Source organism: Gallus gallus, chromosome 1, assembly GCF_016699485.2.
Source record: "Gallus gallus isolate bGalGal1 chromosome 1, bGalGal1.mat.broiler.GRCg7b, whole genome shotgun sequence".
NCBI classification, from domain to species: Eukaryota; Metazoa; Chordata; class Aves; order Galliformes; family Phasianidae; genus Gallus; species Gallus gallus.
The window spans coordinates 155,119,120-155,134,379 of NC_052532.1; the positions used below are offsets into that span (position 1 = coordinate 155,119,120).

At 39.2% G+C, this 15,260-nt stretch overlaps 1 protein-coding gene across 3 annotated transcripts in view; it reads left to right on the forward strand.

The window, feature by feature from the left end:
* The window catches only part of TBC1D4 (TBC1 domain family member 4), a 107,354-nt gene extending 94,638 nt beyond the window's left edge, over positions 1-12,716 (forward strand). For all 3 annotated transcript variants that reach the window (XM_015277031.4, XM_015277035.4, XM_015277042.4), the window contains 6 exons: positions 330-488; positions 945-1,189; positions 3,407-3,566; positions 6,694-6,863; positions 8,297-8,473; positions 10,454-12,716. In XM_015277031.4, the coding sequence (XP_015132517.2) occupies positions 330-488; positions 945-1,189; positions 3,407-3,566; positions 6,694-6,863; positions 8,297-8,473; positions 10,454-10,672 (1,130 nt within the window). In that variant the 3' untranslated portion in view covers positions 10,673-12,716. The remainder of the gene's footprint in view (positions 1-329; positions 489-944; positions 1,190-3,406; positions 3,567-6,693; positions 6,864-8,296; positions 8,474-10,453) is intronic.
* The last annotated feature ends 2,544 nt before the right edge of the window (positions 12,717-15,260 follow it).

Sequence of the window (15,260 nt, forward strand, 5' to 3'; positions counted from 1 at the left end):
CATAGTACTAAAAGTAGCTCTTTATCTTGTTCTGGATGGAATTGTGCATCTCTTCCTGCTGGAGGCTAACGGCCCGGAGGTGGCAAACTAAGTGATATCTGTACCTCAGTTGCCTAATGAAATTGCTCAGTTCAATTACCATAACTTTGTAGTTAATGCTTAGTTAGTGGGACTGAGCTGAGACAATGCATTATGTAGTGAACAACTTCTGAAGGTGTTAGGGATCCTCTGGGCTGGTTAAGGTAAGACTTCATAAAGCAAATTCTTGCATGTTACAGCACAAAAGTCATGCCCTAGCTTAAGCCTCTTGTGTTCTGACTGACCTGCAGGCGTACCGAAAAGTCGTCGAGGAGAAATTTGGCAATTTTTGGCTGTTCAACATCGAGTCAGACACAGGCTGCCAAACAAGCAGCAGCCTCCTGATGTCTCTTACAAAGAACTTCTGAAACAACTGACAGCTCAGCAGCATGCCATCCTTGTAGATCTAGGTATGTCCGTTGGTAGCTGGGAGATTTTCTTGATGTTCCCCGTGTGTCTGAGAGTAAATACACTGATCTTAATGGAAGCTGTTGCTGGAGATGGATGCTGCTGTATAAGTACAATTTTCTGTACTGTGAGGATATGTTCTACATGTGCTACTTAGTGTCCTCTTAGTAGGTCATTTCTTAGGTTATGTTATTCTTATTTACACTCTTCTACGTCTGTCTGAAAAGAGGAACTGAGCAGTCATTTCTGCAAGTTATGTGCAGGAAAAGAGAATATGAAATAAGTTCAGTGGATACAGTCTGAAGCCAGTGGTAAAATATGGATTGCTTTTACTCAAATCAACCTGCATACATAAGCAGAGGGAAGAGATCTATGGAAAGAGAGGAAGGCTGTTGTCTAAGGGATCTGGGTTTTATTAGAGGAATTGAGTATCAACTATTTCCCTCTCTTTTCCTCAGGACGGACATTCCCTACGCATCCTTACTTTTCTACCCAGCTGGGAGCAGGACAGCTATCACTCTTTAATCTCCTGAAAGCTTACTCTTTGCTGGACAAGGAAGTGGGTTACTGTCAAGGTATAAGCTTTGTAGCTGGAGTGCTGCTTCTACATATGAGCGAGGAACAGGCTTTTGAAATGTTGAAGTTCCTCATGTATGACCTTGGCTTCCGTAAACAGTACAGGCCAGACATGATGTCACTACAGGTAAGTCAGACCTTCTCATAAAGCAAACAGAGTTTTAAATGTGTTCTGAGCTCTCCGAGGTTGCTCACGTTCTCCAGGGACTTATGGATCTTCCTAATGCTGTTATGGAGGTAGTTAGGTGCATAAAAACATTTCTGTTAAACCCATTTGCAAACAAAAAAGTCTGAAACTTGCAGACTTTCCTTGTCACACATTCCTATGATCTCCTGTTGGAAAGTCTGCTTTTCTCTGCTTGCGTCTGTACAGACAGAGCTTAAAGATAAATTTGATTTTGTTTTTCTTCAATTCATAAAGACTTGGGAGTTACAAAAAGTCTAGGTCAAGTCAATAGTGACACCCAGTGGCTAGTCTGTGTACTCCGTAGGCCATTCTCACGTGGTTTCATACTGCTCCTTTTCTCTCGTTGTCATCTTCTCCCTGCAAATCCCAACACAGAGAAAAAAACAGACAAATTATGAATCGTTTAGCTTAGTAATAAAATGAGGTGACTTGTCTAGTCTTTATGCTAGCAATCTACAGATACTCAAGACTGCTTAGGAAGGAAACAGGAAATCTTTCAGATCTATGTAAACTTTTTCCCTAGGGAGATGCCCTCTTAATGTTTATATGTTATGCTGCAGTAGTAGACTTCAAGATGCTTCGAGAGTGGTCAGATGTTTAAGATTTCACTTTTTTGATTTGTGTAAGTTTGAAACTTTCTTCATCGGAAACTCTTAAGAAGAAAGTTTTCTAATTTTGAGAGGGTTTACCACATGTAGCCCTGCTTGCCCTTTAGATGATCAGACATCTCTTCCCACACCGTTTGCTCTTAGGCTGTTAAAAGTTCAAGTTCAGACTGCTGAAAACAAACTATAGAAGATGACTTAAAGAGTCTCATTAAAGCCTAATCCTTTGTTCTGTTTTTTAGTATGATTAGAACACTTGCAAATTCTTTTGCAAATACAGTACCAGAATGCATGCAAGCTTACATGCAACATGAAGAAAAGTGTTGAATGTTTCTTTAGGATAAGAATTCTTACTTGACTTCTTAATTTTCAGGTTTTCAGGGAAAAGCAGTAATCTAGAATGTTATTTCATAACAACCCCACTCTATAACTGGTTTACTGCCTCTGTGATGTTACTTAAAAATTTCCCATATAAAACTGTTTTGTATTGACGCTATTCAGACTGTGTTTAATTAGCATCCTTACCACTTAAAGCGAGGATTCAAATGCATGCACAAATCTAGGAAACTTGCTTGAATGAGAAGCGGTCTATCTGTGGATGCTGATTGATAGTTTCAAGTGCAGTCAGTTTGTGATAGAGAATAGTCACAATGACTATAAGTAGGAAAGCAACTAGATCCACTAAGTCATTTTCTTCTCAAGGAATAGAGTAACATTAAGCACAAGACACTGATGAGAGCAGAATTGCACCTAGCAAGTAAAAAATATCTATCTGCTTCTTCTTTTCTGCTTTTTAAGAGCAACTTACTGTGGAATCTAAAATCAGTACAAAATCAAAATCACAATGAAATAGTTTTCCACAGAGTGCTATTTTTAGCATGGAATAGCAACTTTTAACAGCTTTGCTTTGCACCCTTTGGGAGGTTATATAGCAGCACTTTCTTGAATCAATATCTTAAATTTCTCTGGACTGATGATATGAGGGAGGTGTGCTGGGAAATACGTACCTGGTACATCTCTATGGACTCATCTAATGTATTGTGTGGGTACAGAAGCTGTCCAAAGCAATGACTGTAGCATAGGAGTCTTAAGCGCAGCAAAAATATGGCCAAGCTTCAAAGGATGAAAGCTGAAATGGGTAAATTCAACCAGAAATAGTTTGATTCTGCAACTAAGAGTTTTGATGTGTTGGTGATTTTACATTACTTTTACTTTCATTGATCCAAGATGGCAATTCTGGTGTGTTGATTCAATTAGATCACTATGTTCTCTTCTTCCTTGAAGTCTATGAATCTGAACTGAAATGATACTTCTTTAATTAATAATGAGGTTCAAACTGTTCATTGTTATTGATGACTGTGTTGGTTTTAATTCATTAGGACTGAGTTGTTTAGATATGGGTAGATATCACCTGAGGCCCTAAGCAGCAATTAAGCTTCATTTTACAGTGCCATCTGTACTGAAGTTTATCTCTCTTGAGTGAAATATGAATGGTAAAGCTGAACTTGTCTTTCTCCACTTCCCTTTCCCTCGCTCCCCTGATGCACTGTAGATTCAGATGTATCAGCTGTCAAGGCTTCTTCACGATTACCACAGAGACCTCTATAATCATCTTGAAGAAAATGAAATCAGCCCCAGTCTTTATGCTGCACCGTGGTTTCTTACGCTGTTTGCATCTCAGTTTCCATTGGGATTTGTAGCCAGAGTATTTGGTAAGAAAGGTTATTCTCTTGGAAAAGTAAACAGAATGATATCGTCCATTGTGTTTTGAAACTCGGAGGGAATTGTTTTCTACATACTAGTGATGTTTGGGATGACTGTTGTGGGTGGCAAGTAGCAGTACTCCTCATACTAGGATGTCAGCTCCATTTCAAAGAGGAAAACCAAATGTATTCTTTGAAATATCAGACATGAGCAATGAATTATGTCTTCTGTTATTAGTCAGGATTTGAGTTCTGAAGCGCGAATAGAAGAAAGCCTGCAGTGAATGCATTTTGTGCATAAAGTGTTTAGTCAAGTCTATTGTCAACAGTTTCAGCCCAGTTCTGTGACTAGCAGGCTGGAGGGATTCTCAAATCCGTGCCTCCAGAAAGGGGAAACAGGGAACCCCAAAATAATTAAAAACAGCGGCAACGATCTGAGGAGAAAGACTAATTTACTAAATGTGGTCTTGGAATGCAAGATAGCACACTATAATACAATATAATTAGAAATGAAGCAAATAAATCAAATATAATGAGAGAGAGTGTCCGAAAGGTGGAAAGGCCTCACCATAACGCTGAGGTGAGACACGCAGTCAGGTCGAGCAGCAGGGAGGAGAGCCAAAAAAGGGAAAAGAGCCTGTCAGGTGACCTACCAAGGCCTTATATCTGTTCCCCCTGAGCAGAAATGATAACAGAACAGCGAACAGTCTTCTGGGGAATGTAGTAGTTCTTCTCTTCTGAGACAGGTACCCAGACCTGGAGTATTAACATTTTAACTCCCAGTGAACTACTTGATGTTGTGATGTGGAATACCGGTAACCAAAAATCATAAAACCATGGCATCTATAGAAAAGTTTGTCTCATGAAACTTGCAGATTGAAGTTCAGCGCAGCAAAGAAGAAAAAGAACATGTTGGTTTTCAAGAGTGTATTTCTGAAGAACTTCTGCACAGTTCTTTCTAGTAACAATTCAAATTAATTTGAACTTATAGGATGGTTTAAGTATTCGTTTACATTGAAACGTTGTAGTGTGCCTCTTGCTCTGTTTAGATAGTTTTCCACAATATCCTTCAGATAATGTCTGGTACAGAAGTTTAAATATTGGTTATGCCTTGTAATTTTCACAATGTCAGCATAAGTACTTGGTTTTATATTCTTTTAATGTCAGTAAGAACTGCCACCTTAATCAAATCCCTACTAATGCAGCATTTTATTTTGTTTTGTTCCATGTGTAAAAATCAGTATGTGCAAATATGCAACAAATATATACTTCCTTTTAAAACAGACACCTTTCCATTTGATTTTCATTTTTCTGTTCTCTTAAGGAATGTATATCTTTTTTCTCATGTTTTATTATTAGAAGTTTTTTTTCTCTTTTTTTTACTTGTTTTGCAAGGATTTTCTTGTCTATTTACTTTGTTTTGATATGTTAATTTTTGTACTCTAGAGTTGTGGGATTTTTTTTTTTTTTTTCCTTTTTGCAGCAATTGCTTTCTGACTACTCTTTGGGTAAGCAACTGATTTCTCTGTCTGTTTTTCAGTAGTATTCATGTTCCTGATTCATGTCCTTTCCAGTAGGATTATCAAATTCCTGGACACTCAAGCATTTTTGTGTGTGTTTCCTTTTTGATTCTGTTTTTCGGGACAAAAGTGTGGTGCTTTTTGATTGTTATGTTGTTGGTTTTTTTACCACAGTTTCAGTGGGCATCTAATTTGGAAAACTAATTCTTTAGGGATGTGAAGGGTCAGTGTTTATTACTCTGTTAAATGACCTGAGCAAGGCATGTTTTTATTTAAAAATTGAGAAGCCAACATGCTGTTTTACTTCCTAGTGCTTTGGATTCCTGCCTCTTCATCCCTGGAGGCATTCACGGCCAGGCTGGATGTGGCTCTGGGCAGCCTGGTCTAGTGGTTGGCGACCCTGCATATAGCAGAGGGGTTGAAACTAGATGAGCCTTGTGGTCCTTTTCAACCCAGGCCATTCTATGATTCTCTTCATTGTCTTACACGCAGTTGTCACATACTGATAACAGATGGCTAAAGTCTACCAATTACAAATTATATACTTATAGAATGTACTTGTGCTGGTTAAATGTTCAGCAGCATAGCCCTACCCTTGGTGGTGTGACAAAGCCCAAGAGCACAGGAGGCTTATTTGGGCTGCTCATGTGTTGTGTTCATCTCAATAGCCTCTACTCCTTTGCTGATACTGAGCTTTTAGTTATCAGATTTCTAATTTCTGTGCAGTGTGTCTCAGTTGACTTGTGCTGGGCCTGGACTTTCCCCTCACACCCATGCAATTATTATATAATTACCTCAAAATAAAGGTTTGAAGCTTAAATTATAGCTAATGTGATGACTAAGAGGGATTTTGAGAAAGGTATGGTTGGTAGTGGAAATCTCATGATCATTTTTAAGGACTGTCGGGTACTCTGCGGTGACCTGATAGCAGCCAGTCAGTGTTCTAAAGGGGAGCTATAAGAAAGAAGAGGACAGACTCTATAGAAGGGTGTCTGTTGCGATAGAACAAGGGGAAACGGTTTCAAACTAGAATAGGGGAGGTTTAGACTGGACATAAGGAAAAGGTTTCTTTTTATAAAAAGGGTGGTGATGCACTAGAACAGGTTGCCCAGAGAGGTGGTGGATGCCCCATCCCTGGAGACACCCAAGGTCAGGGTTTCTGGACAGGGTTCTGATGAACCTGATGTAGCTGTAGGTATCCCTGTTCATCGCAGGGGAGTTGGACTAGATGACCTTTAAAGGTCCCTTCCAACTTGAACAATTCTGTGACTAGCTTCTGCATATAGAAAATGGCAAAACATCAATATGCTGTGATGTGATCCTCTTCCCAATTGTTTTTCAGTCACAGATGCATTTAAAATCAGTTAACAGTTAGGTAACAGTCTGTAACTGAGTAAATAGTAATGAAATGTATATTGCAGACAACTACTGTAGACATAGAAAGCATGTCACTTGCAAAATGATAGGAAATGCTTGTATATGGTTTAGCCTAGTGCTGAAGTAAGACAGGTTGCACTTCTGAACTAAATAAATCTGCAGTATGTTTGCTTTAAAATAAAATAATAAAACAAAAAAAACACTCATTTTCAAGGAATTTCAAATATTTTCTTTTTTAGACATTATTTTTCTTCAAGGAACAGAAGTCATATTTAAAGTAGCACTGAGTCTACTTAGCAGTCAAGAGACAGCTATAATGGGATGTGAGAGTTTTGAGAATATTGTTGATTTTCTTAAAACCACTATTCCAGACATGACTCAACCTCAAATGGAAAAGATTATTACCCAGGTAAGGTTGTTTTTCTTTCTACTTCTGTTTCAATTTAGTATACTTTTAGAAGTCTGTGCCTAAGGAATTCCTACAGAGTATGTAGAAGTCTTCCCAGGATGTCCCTTTTGGTGTGAAATGCAATGGATTCATTTTGAACGTGAATCTCAGTCTAGTACCTGAGCTAGGAATGGGTGAGCAGTTTTCCCGCTTCATGTGGCAACTAGAGATAACAGAAGAGCTCTAGAAAACCATCTCTCCATGCAGGAGTTCAGTTAATACTGGTACATTCCTGAGGCTCAGTTAACACTGGAATGATTCAAGTGCTGTCAGTTAAGTCACTTGCTGATGTCATTTAAATCTTCACTTCCTCTTTGTATTGACTGTAATAGCAATGCTGAACCTGTGTCAGGCACTTTGGTGTCTACCTTCACACCTCAGTAATTCTGGCAATGGTAGAGATAGTAGTACAATGTTTTTGATACTGTGGAAAATAAATCTCTGTCCTGCTGTCTGTGTGCATTGCAGAGCAACCTTGCTATGATGAGAATGGTAGAAGTGGCTTTGTGCAGACCCATATCTGATCAAGTAAATAACAGTTTATGGTGCTTGAGTGGAAATGGGTGCATTTATAACGTGGGTCAGCGTAGCTCTGAGATGAAGGTCACTTGCCTGCCTGTGGTGTGGTCCCATGCTGGTCAGCCTTCTAGATCTGCATTCATGTGCCCACTGCTTGCATCGTATCACTCCTACCTGGGCTGCTGCAGGTGGAGTCATTTGGCTATCTTAAAGTTGTCATTCTCAGGACCTTTGTTATTGCAGATAATTAAAGAAAAATGCAGGATAATGAAAGATATGTCACATAATGCACAGATAAAGAGTTGGCAGGGTAGTCAGCAGAGGAAAAGGGCATTTACCTAGAATGAACGCTTCTCCGTTCTGTCTCATTGTAAATACCCTGAAGAGTAGAGAATGTAGAGCAAAACATGTTGGGGGATCCACGTGTCTTCTATTTGTGAAATGCTTGTGACTTCTGTAATAAGGAACAGAATTGATGTAGTCATCCTTCCCAGTATAAAGTATCTGGCAACTTTCAGAAGCTGAGATGCTGTGACTAGGTATACTAATAGTAAGGGGTCGTATGACCCTGATGGTTGTCTTGGATCACCCTTTTGTCTTCAATTAAAAAAATAAATAAAAAGCCGTCTCCAACTTAGCACTCCTGCACAAAAGATGATAAGATTGGATAGCGAGAGGTGATATTTGGCAACATTGTAGTGATCAGATTTATTCTTAAGTCTGTATGCTAAAATATTCTTGCTTTAAAAAGTTTATTTTTGAAAGGTACAGGAAAAAAAATTAGAATAATCAAAGTTTTCTCTTAGACAAACTTTCAAATAGAATAAATGTGCTCTCTCTCTGATGTAGTTAAAAATTCTTTTATCTCATGGCAGGTATTTGAGATGGATATTTCAAAACAGCTGCATGCCTATGAAGTAGAGTACCATGTTCTGCAGGATGAACTGCAGGAAAATGTGAATCTCTGTGATGACGGTGAACCCCTGGAGAAGCTGGAGAGGGCAAACAACCACCTGAAAAGGCAAAACATGGATTTGTTGGAGAAACTACAGGTAAATGACTAAAGATCGCAAACTTGTGGAAAAGTCATTCCTGTGGCTCAGCTGATAGCAAAGTGTCTTCTTTTTTTTAACTGTAGTGGAAGTATTCTAATTTTAAGACCTTATGCAGCTAAGTATTACAATGATTTGCTTCTCAATTACAGTGATTTGCTTCTGTTAGGCATTTTTTACTTGTTTGTTGTTCCTTATATTCTTTCTTCTTGTTTTAGATTTCTTTTTTTCTTAAAAATATTTCTACACTTCACATAAAAGTCGTTGGATAAATTTTATGCATCTTGCTGAAAACAAAAACGGTTCTGTCCCTTCATCACCTTGCTTCTGTACTGAGAAGTTTTAAGAAATAACCCATAGTTGAGTAGGCTTGCTTTCTCCAGGTCTTTGTAGGCAGTATCTTTTCTGTTTCTGTCTGATGAAGCTCCTGGTCATACTCTTGATTTGGAAGGTGGCCTCTTGTAGCAGACTTGAATACAGCTGTGTGCCCTTGAGACCTTGCTTGATTCAGTCACGCTTTAAAAAGGCTTCTTTTCCTCCTTTATTCTTCAGCCTTTCTCCAAAAGCCTGGCCAAGACTTGTTTCAGGTTTCCTTATGTGCATTGTCTAGCATTTTCTTAAAAGAAGAATCATTGCATCACTTGGCCATTTATTGGTGTAACTGTTACTTGAAACAAGCACTGTGAAATTCTCACAGAGCACCTTCATCTTAGGAAGCCTGAAAATAGAAGCAGGAAAAAAAAGTGAAGATCAGGACATTGTTATTTTTCTTTTTATGGGCTGAGATTGCTGTGCTATGCTCTTCTGGTGTTGTTGAAAATAAGGATTACTTTTTCATTATCATTATTTTTACTATATTGTTGTTGGTTTTGACTACTGCCTGACCTTTTTTCTCTATTCTGAAAATGCACCAAGGGCATAGAGTAATTACGAGTTAATAATTTGAAAGGCTCCTTGTAAGTTCTTCTATTCTTCCAGACTGTGTTATCATGTCTTCATACGTTCCTTACAGTCTTTGTCTTTTAGTTTGCATAGCTTCTTCACTGTTGTTCTTTGCTTTGGCCCTCACCTGGGAATAGTCAGAATTTCCTCACTTCTTACGGACAGGCATGAGGTGGAAGGTTTCTGATTTCTATTCAGTGTCTTATTCCCAGGAGAAACTATAGGTCTTTTGTTGGAGGGGGGGGGGAACACTGTCTGCTTTGCAAGTGAACCATTTAAGGTTCACTTCCTCTCTCATCTCCACCCTGCTAATTTTATTTCATAGGGCTCTCATTGCTCCCTCGCTGTCAGTAGGCACTTTTCTAGTGCTCTCAATTTCCCTTTTTTCCCCTGTAACTTCAGTTCTTTGTTACTCCCAAGTGTTGCTTACTTGCTGTAGCCTGTGTCTCTCCTTCCCTGTGTAAGGCTTTCAGAAGAGGAGGCTCAGGGGAGACGGTATTGCTCCCTATAACTACCTGAAGGGAGGTTGTAGTGAGCTGGGGGTCGGCCTTTTCTCTTGTGTAACTAGTGATAGGACTAGAGGGAATGGCTTCAAGCTGTGCCAGAGAAGGTTCAGGCTGAACGTTAGGAAATACTACTTCTCTGAAAGAGAGGTCAGGCACTGGAATGGGCTGCCCAGAGGTGGTGGGAGTCACCGACCCTGGAGGTGCTCAAGGAACATTTGGACGTTGTCTTGAGGGACATGGTTTAATGAGAACTATTGATTATGGGTGAATGGTTGGACTGGGTGATCCTGTGGGTCTTCTCCAACTTTGGTGATTCTGTGGTTCTTTAAGTCCTTCAGATTAACCTGGCATCTGTAAGGAGATTCAATGCATGGTATACAGTAGAAATCCCTTGTATTACCTGCCTACATAGATGTCTTTTAGAAACATCTATGTAGCTATGTGATGTTGTTAGCAAACAGCATGCCATAGGAAAAATAAATGTTATTCAGAAGATCTTGATTTATTAAAAAGATAATGTTATTGTTTACAGGTTGCTCATGCTAGAATTCAGAGTCTGGAATCCAGCCTGGAGACTATTTTGACTCGAGAGAACAAAATGAAGACTGCAATTCAGTCCCTGGAACAGGAGAAGATAACATATCAAAAGACTCTTGAGCAGATAATTAAGTATTTGCCTACAGAAGCATTGTCTGACTGTGAACTGCTCCTGAAAGAAGTACACTACAATCCAAATAATAAAACAAAATAAGGAATAAGCCATAAACCAGGGTATTGTAGGGCAGCATTTCTTCAAATATTAAGGGAATGAAAAGATGAGTATGCTGCTTTCAAAGGACTTAGCAATAGGCAATGTTATTATCCAAAACTAGTGCTGGGACACTTATAGCTACAGATGGGCCTTCAAATCTCAGTATGCAAATTCAAGCTATTAATTTTTTTTTATGATTATGTAAATAAATCACAAGGGGGAAATAAAGGATTCTCACATGTAATTACGATGAGTAGATGTATATTTAGAGTTGACCTAAAGGAAAAGATAAATTTGAGTACTCAAAGCCAAGATAATGGTGAACTACAATTTCACTCTGGATGTGCTTATCTTGTAGTGAAATGAAGATAGCGTGTCTTTATATATATATATATATATATATATATATATAAAAGTATATATATATGTTGAATAATACTTGAACAACAACAAAAAAAAGAATGTAATTTCCCTCCAAAGAGCAGCATGTTTCACATCTTCCATGGAAAATCTGTGTGAACTCATGCGTGCCTCTCTTCTAATTCTGCTGATGTTTTTTGCTCATAGACCAGTAATGCAGAATAAGTATCGTGGCCTGGTTCATGCAAGAGGAGCTCTAGTGCCATTCGCTGCCTGGGCTGTATCAGTCAGCAGTGTTCTTCCACATGCATGTTGGACCTGAAAAAAAGCGTCACACCATCATCAAGCCTTTGTAACTCAGACTTAAAAAAATAAGTATCTATACACAAAAGCAGTGATGCCTCCTTCCTAGCCTGCTTGTTTCCACCTGGGACTGGTCAGCGATGATGGGCAGGATGGAAGTAAAGCTGTGGAGCGGTATTTATTCTGATGTTAATTCCACAGGATACTTACGTAGGCATGTAAAAGGTTCTCATTTAACCAAAGAAATATTGCAAGAAGCCTTGTCTTAGCTTAATGGGAGCCAGAAAACTGTTTTTAAATTTAATTTGAAGAGAAAATTGAGGCAGATTGCAGGAAGTAGAGCGTTAAATGCACTGAGAGAGGACCAGGCAAGTTTCAAACATGACATACACCTTCCAATTTCCATGTAGTGAATATACATTTCAAAGGTGATTCTGAAATACAGGTGTGGTTTAATAATGCTTTTCAGGTTTTTCATGTTTTAATCCTGCTTTGTGGTCTCCTTTGAAAAACAACAACAACAAAAAAGTCACGGATTTGTGTGTTCTGAGCAGAAGGTGAGGTAAGCTCTGGTCGTTTCAAGGAAGAAAATACCTTTATAACAGTTTAAAAAGATGTATTTAGATTTGAAAACATTTTGGAGTGGAATTTTGGAGAAATCTTAGATAAATTTGTATAGACACGTATTTTGGAGTGCATGTCTGAACTGTTAATGGGGTGTTACTGTGGCTCACGTTATCTCTTACCATTTATACTATATTTCAGGAAACAGTTTTTTTAAACAAAAACAATGAAGCAAAGTGCCAAATCCAGCAGTGTCTTTATGCGTAAGATTGTCCAATTTAGAAAGCGAGTGCTTAGAAAGTATTACAGTTCCATGTAATCCTTAACATGATTAAAAGGGAGGAACAACAGTGCTGATTTGCTGCACGCTGCTGCGGAACTGAAGGGTTTGGGGTCTCTTGGTTTTTATTTTATTTTATTTTATTTTATTTTTTACTTCCGTGGTGTTTTACTTGATTAAAAATATTGATTTCCTTAACGGTCTTTCTTTTCACAGCTGGGGTGCGAGGTCTTAACACTGTGTATAAATTTATGTGGAATCTGTCGAAGTATTTACACACTTTGTGTGTTGTATTGTACCAGGTGGGGAAATGCCAAGCGGAAAGGCAGTTCTTTTGCTGTTCTGTTCAAAGTGAGTTTTAGCTGGTGTACATACATAAAACCAATCCCAGGAACGGCAGTAGTGTGTATTAGAAAGAATCAAGGTTATTCAGATGCATCTTTTTTTAAGATGGGCTGAATATGCTTTATCCTCTGTTTTACTTATCAAATTTTTCATGTGATGCCTGGAGAAATTCCAATAAATGTCATTGCTGCATTTCCCATGGCTCTGGCAAGTTCTATTTTCTGTTAGACTTCAGATACCAATCTTACTGTCAGTAGTGCTGCTTACGTGAAAGATGAAGAGGAGCTGTTTAGTTTCTGGTTGTGACAAAACGGGATTGATAGAAGGAGGTGGGGTGTATATAAATTCTTCCTGGGAAAATATTTTCATTGTTCCGAATGGATTACAAGGTATTTTTCTTCTGTAGAGTGTTTAGCATGTAAATATGTTGAGAATAGTGATTTGATGAACTCTGTACTGTACATCTGACCTGGGAGGAGGAATGCACCATAGCAACAAGTAGGAATAAACTACAGAACTGAAACTGCAATGAGGTAAGTGTCTCATGACATTAAGGCATCTGTTAATATCCTTTGTGTTCTGGACACAAGTGTGGCTTGTAACAGAGTATCTCTGGGGTGTCTAGCTTGAAGCCTACAGTCATGCAGATATGCTCCAGACTTCCCTCAGATGAGGAGCTAAAAGAAATTATTTAAAAGACTGTGAATAAGGTGTGTGTTTCTCTCCATCTCTTCTTTTATCCCTTTCTATCTTTCTTACAGGTAGTTTTACACGGGCTATTTCTTTTCTGGCTGCAGCTGTGTTACTGCAGAGAGGGAAATCTAACATGCAATAGGCCAGAGGCAGAACAGCAAGCAGATATGCTTGGGAGAAGGGATGGTTAATGGGCTTGGTCCAATTGTTTTCTTTTTTTTTTTTTTCCTTTATCTTTTTCTTTCCATTGTGGAAGAAATTTTTCAAAGCTGTTGTTCTGCCTCAGCTAAACACAATAGAACTCTTTGTTTTTGTAGTCAGAGTGCTGAGAACTAACTTAGGAGGAAAAAGTATCTGCTGCTTTCAGGGGTAATGGGTTTCTGCTGGCAGAGGGCTTTCCTGGTTCTTGAAAGGTCTGAGAAGAGACCCCTCATTGGAGCTGAGAAACTGCCTTGTAAATGAGGAACACGACTTGCTAGGAATACAGTTGAAATACGTCAGTCTGGTAAGGTGGGCTAACGTATGGAACTCTCCGGTATTCACATATATCATGGATTGAAAACTTGGCCAGCAAAAGCTATTCTTATCCCCCCTCCTGAGAGGCACCATACTTACGTCAGATGCCTTCAAGATCTATTTTGTTCACTTTTCTGTAAAAGATGATCACACGTCACTGAAAAATTATTCTAATAAATGAATAGTTCTAATAAATTATTCTAATAAATGAAAGCTTCCAGTTTAAGACCTGGCTTGAAAGCACAATCTGATACATCCAGCTAATCTGAAGTGGGATGATTATCTCCTATTCAGTATGGCACTGCTTTGCTTAATAACATTAATGCAAGAAAGCAGAGCAATTTGCAATTAGAGCAATTAGAACAGTTTATTCTAAGAATTTAATATTGTTAGTGCGGTCCAGAGGGTCTAAATTTGGACACTTAATCTAAACCTAAAGCTACGTAGGTATTATGTGTGAATAGCTTTGGTGCTTTGAGGTGACTTAGCTAGGGCACAAGTAATAGTGAATATCTGCTCAATCTACATAGTTGTCATAAGTGGTTATTGACAGATGTGGTAGAGCTGTAAAATGTGAAGCATTTTGTCAGGCTGCATTATCACTTTGGAGGTTTATCATTGATTCTGTACTTCCATAGTTCAGCTTTTACAGTCACTGTTAGCTCTTCAGTGTATTTGATATATGTTTTGCCTTCCTCTGCCATTTTAGAGACTGTAAAAGAACAAAATTTATCTTCATTTTCCAAAAAATGAAGTCAAATGGGCTGCCTGAAAATAGTAGCAGTCCTGGAGAATACAGATAGTCAGGGGCACAGCATGAAAATGGAATCCGGGTTAGCCAGAACCTGGAAGCAGCTCTTCCAAAACTGTGACTTTACTAAGCATCCAGGAAGGGAGCAGAGGCTCTGTGTGGCTCTGGGAGGGCTGGACATCGCTGTGCTGCATGTGGAAGCTCTGTGCTCCACGTGAGGCTGTGTCCACTCCTGTGAATTGGGCATATCATACAAAATCATAGAATGGCCTGCGTTGAAAAGGACCTCAAAGATCATCTAGTTTCAACCCCCCTGCTATGTGCAGGGTCGCCAATCACTAGACCAGGCTGCCCAGAGCCACATCCAGCCTGGCCTTGAATGCCTCCAGGGATGGGGCATCCACAGCCTCCTTGGGCAACCTGTTCCAGTGTGGTCTCACCACCCTCTGTGTGAAAAACTTCCTCCTGCTATCCAACCTAAACCTCCCCTGTCTCAGTTTAAGACCACTCCCCCTTGTCCTATCACTTGCAGGCTGCATGCTCCTGAAAGGCATCTTCCAGTTGGCTTTTACATGCTGAAACAGCACAGATGCAAACCAGATCTGAGTAAGTGGGAACATTGGAGCCGAATACTAACTAAAATCCTGTTGTCACATGCCTCCTGTGTGACCGTGTATTGATACTGTGTTCCCAAACCTTGTCCCAGCACTCAGTCAAGTGTGGTTTTCCACTGTGGCAAAACACCTTTGCCATAATCTCTCAGTGATCAGTCTGCT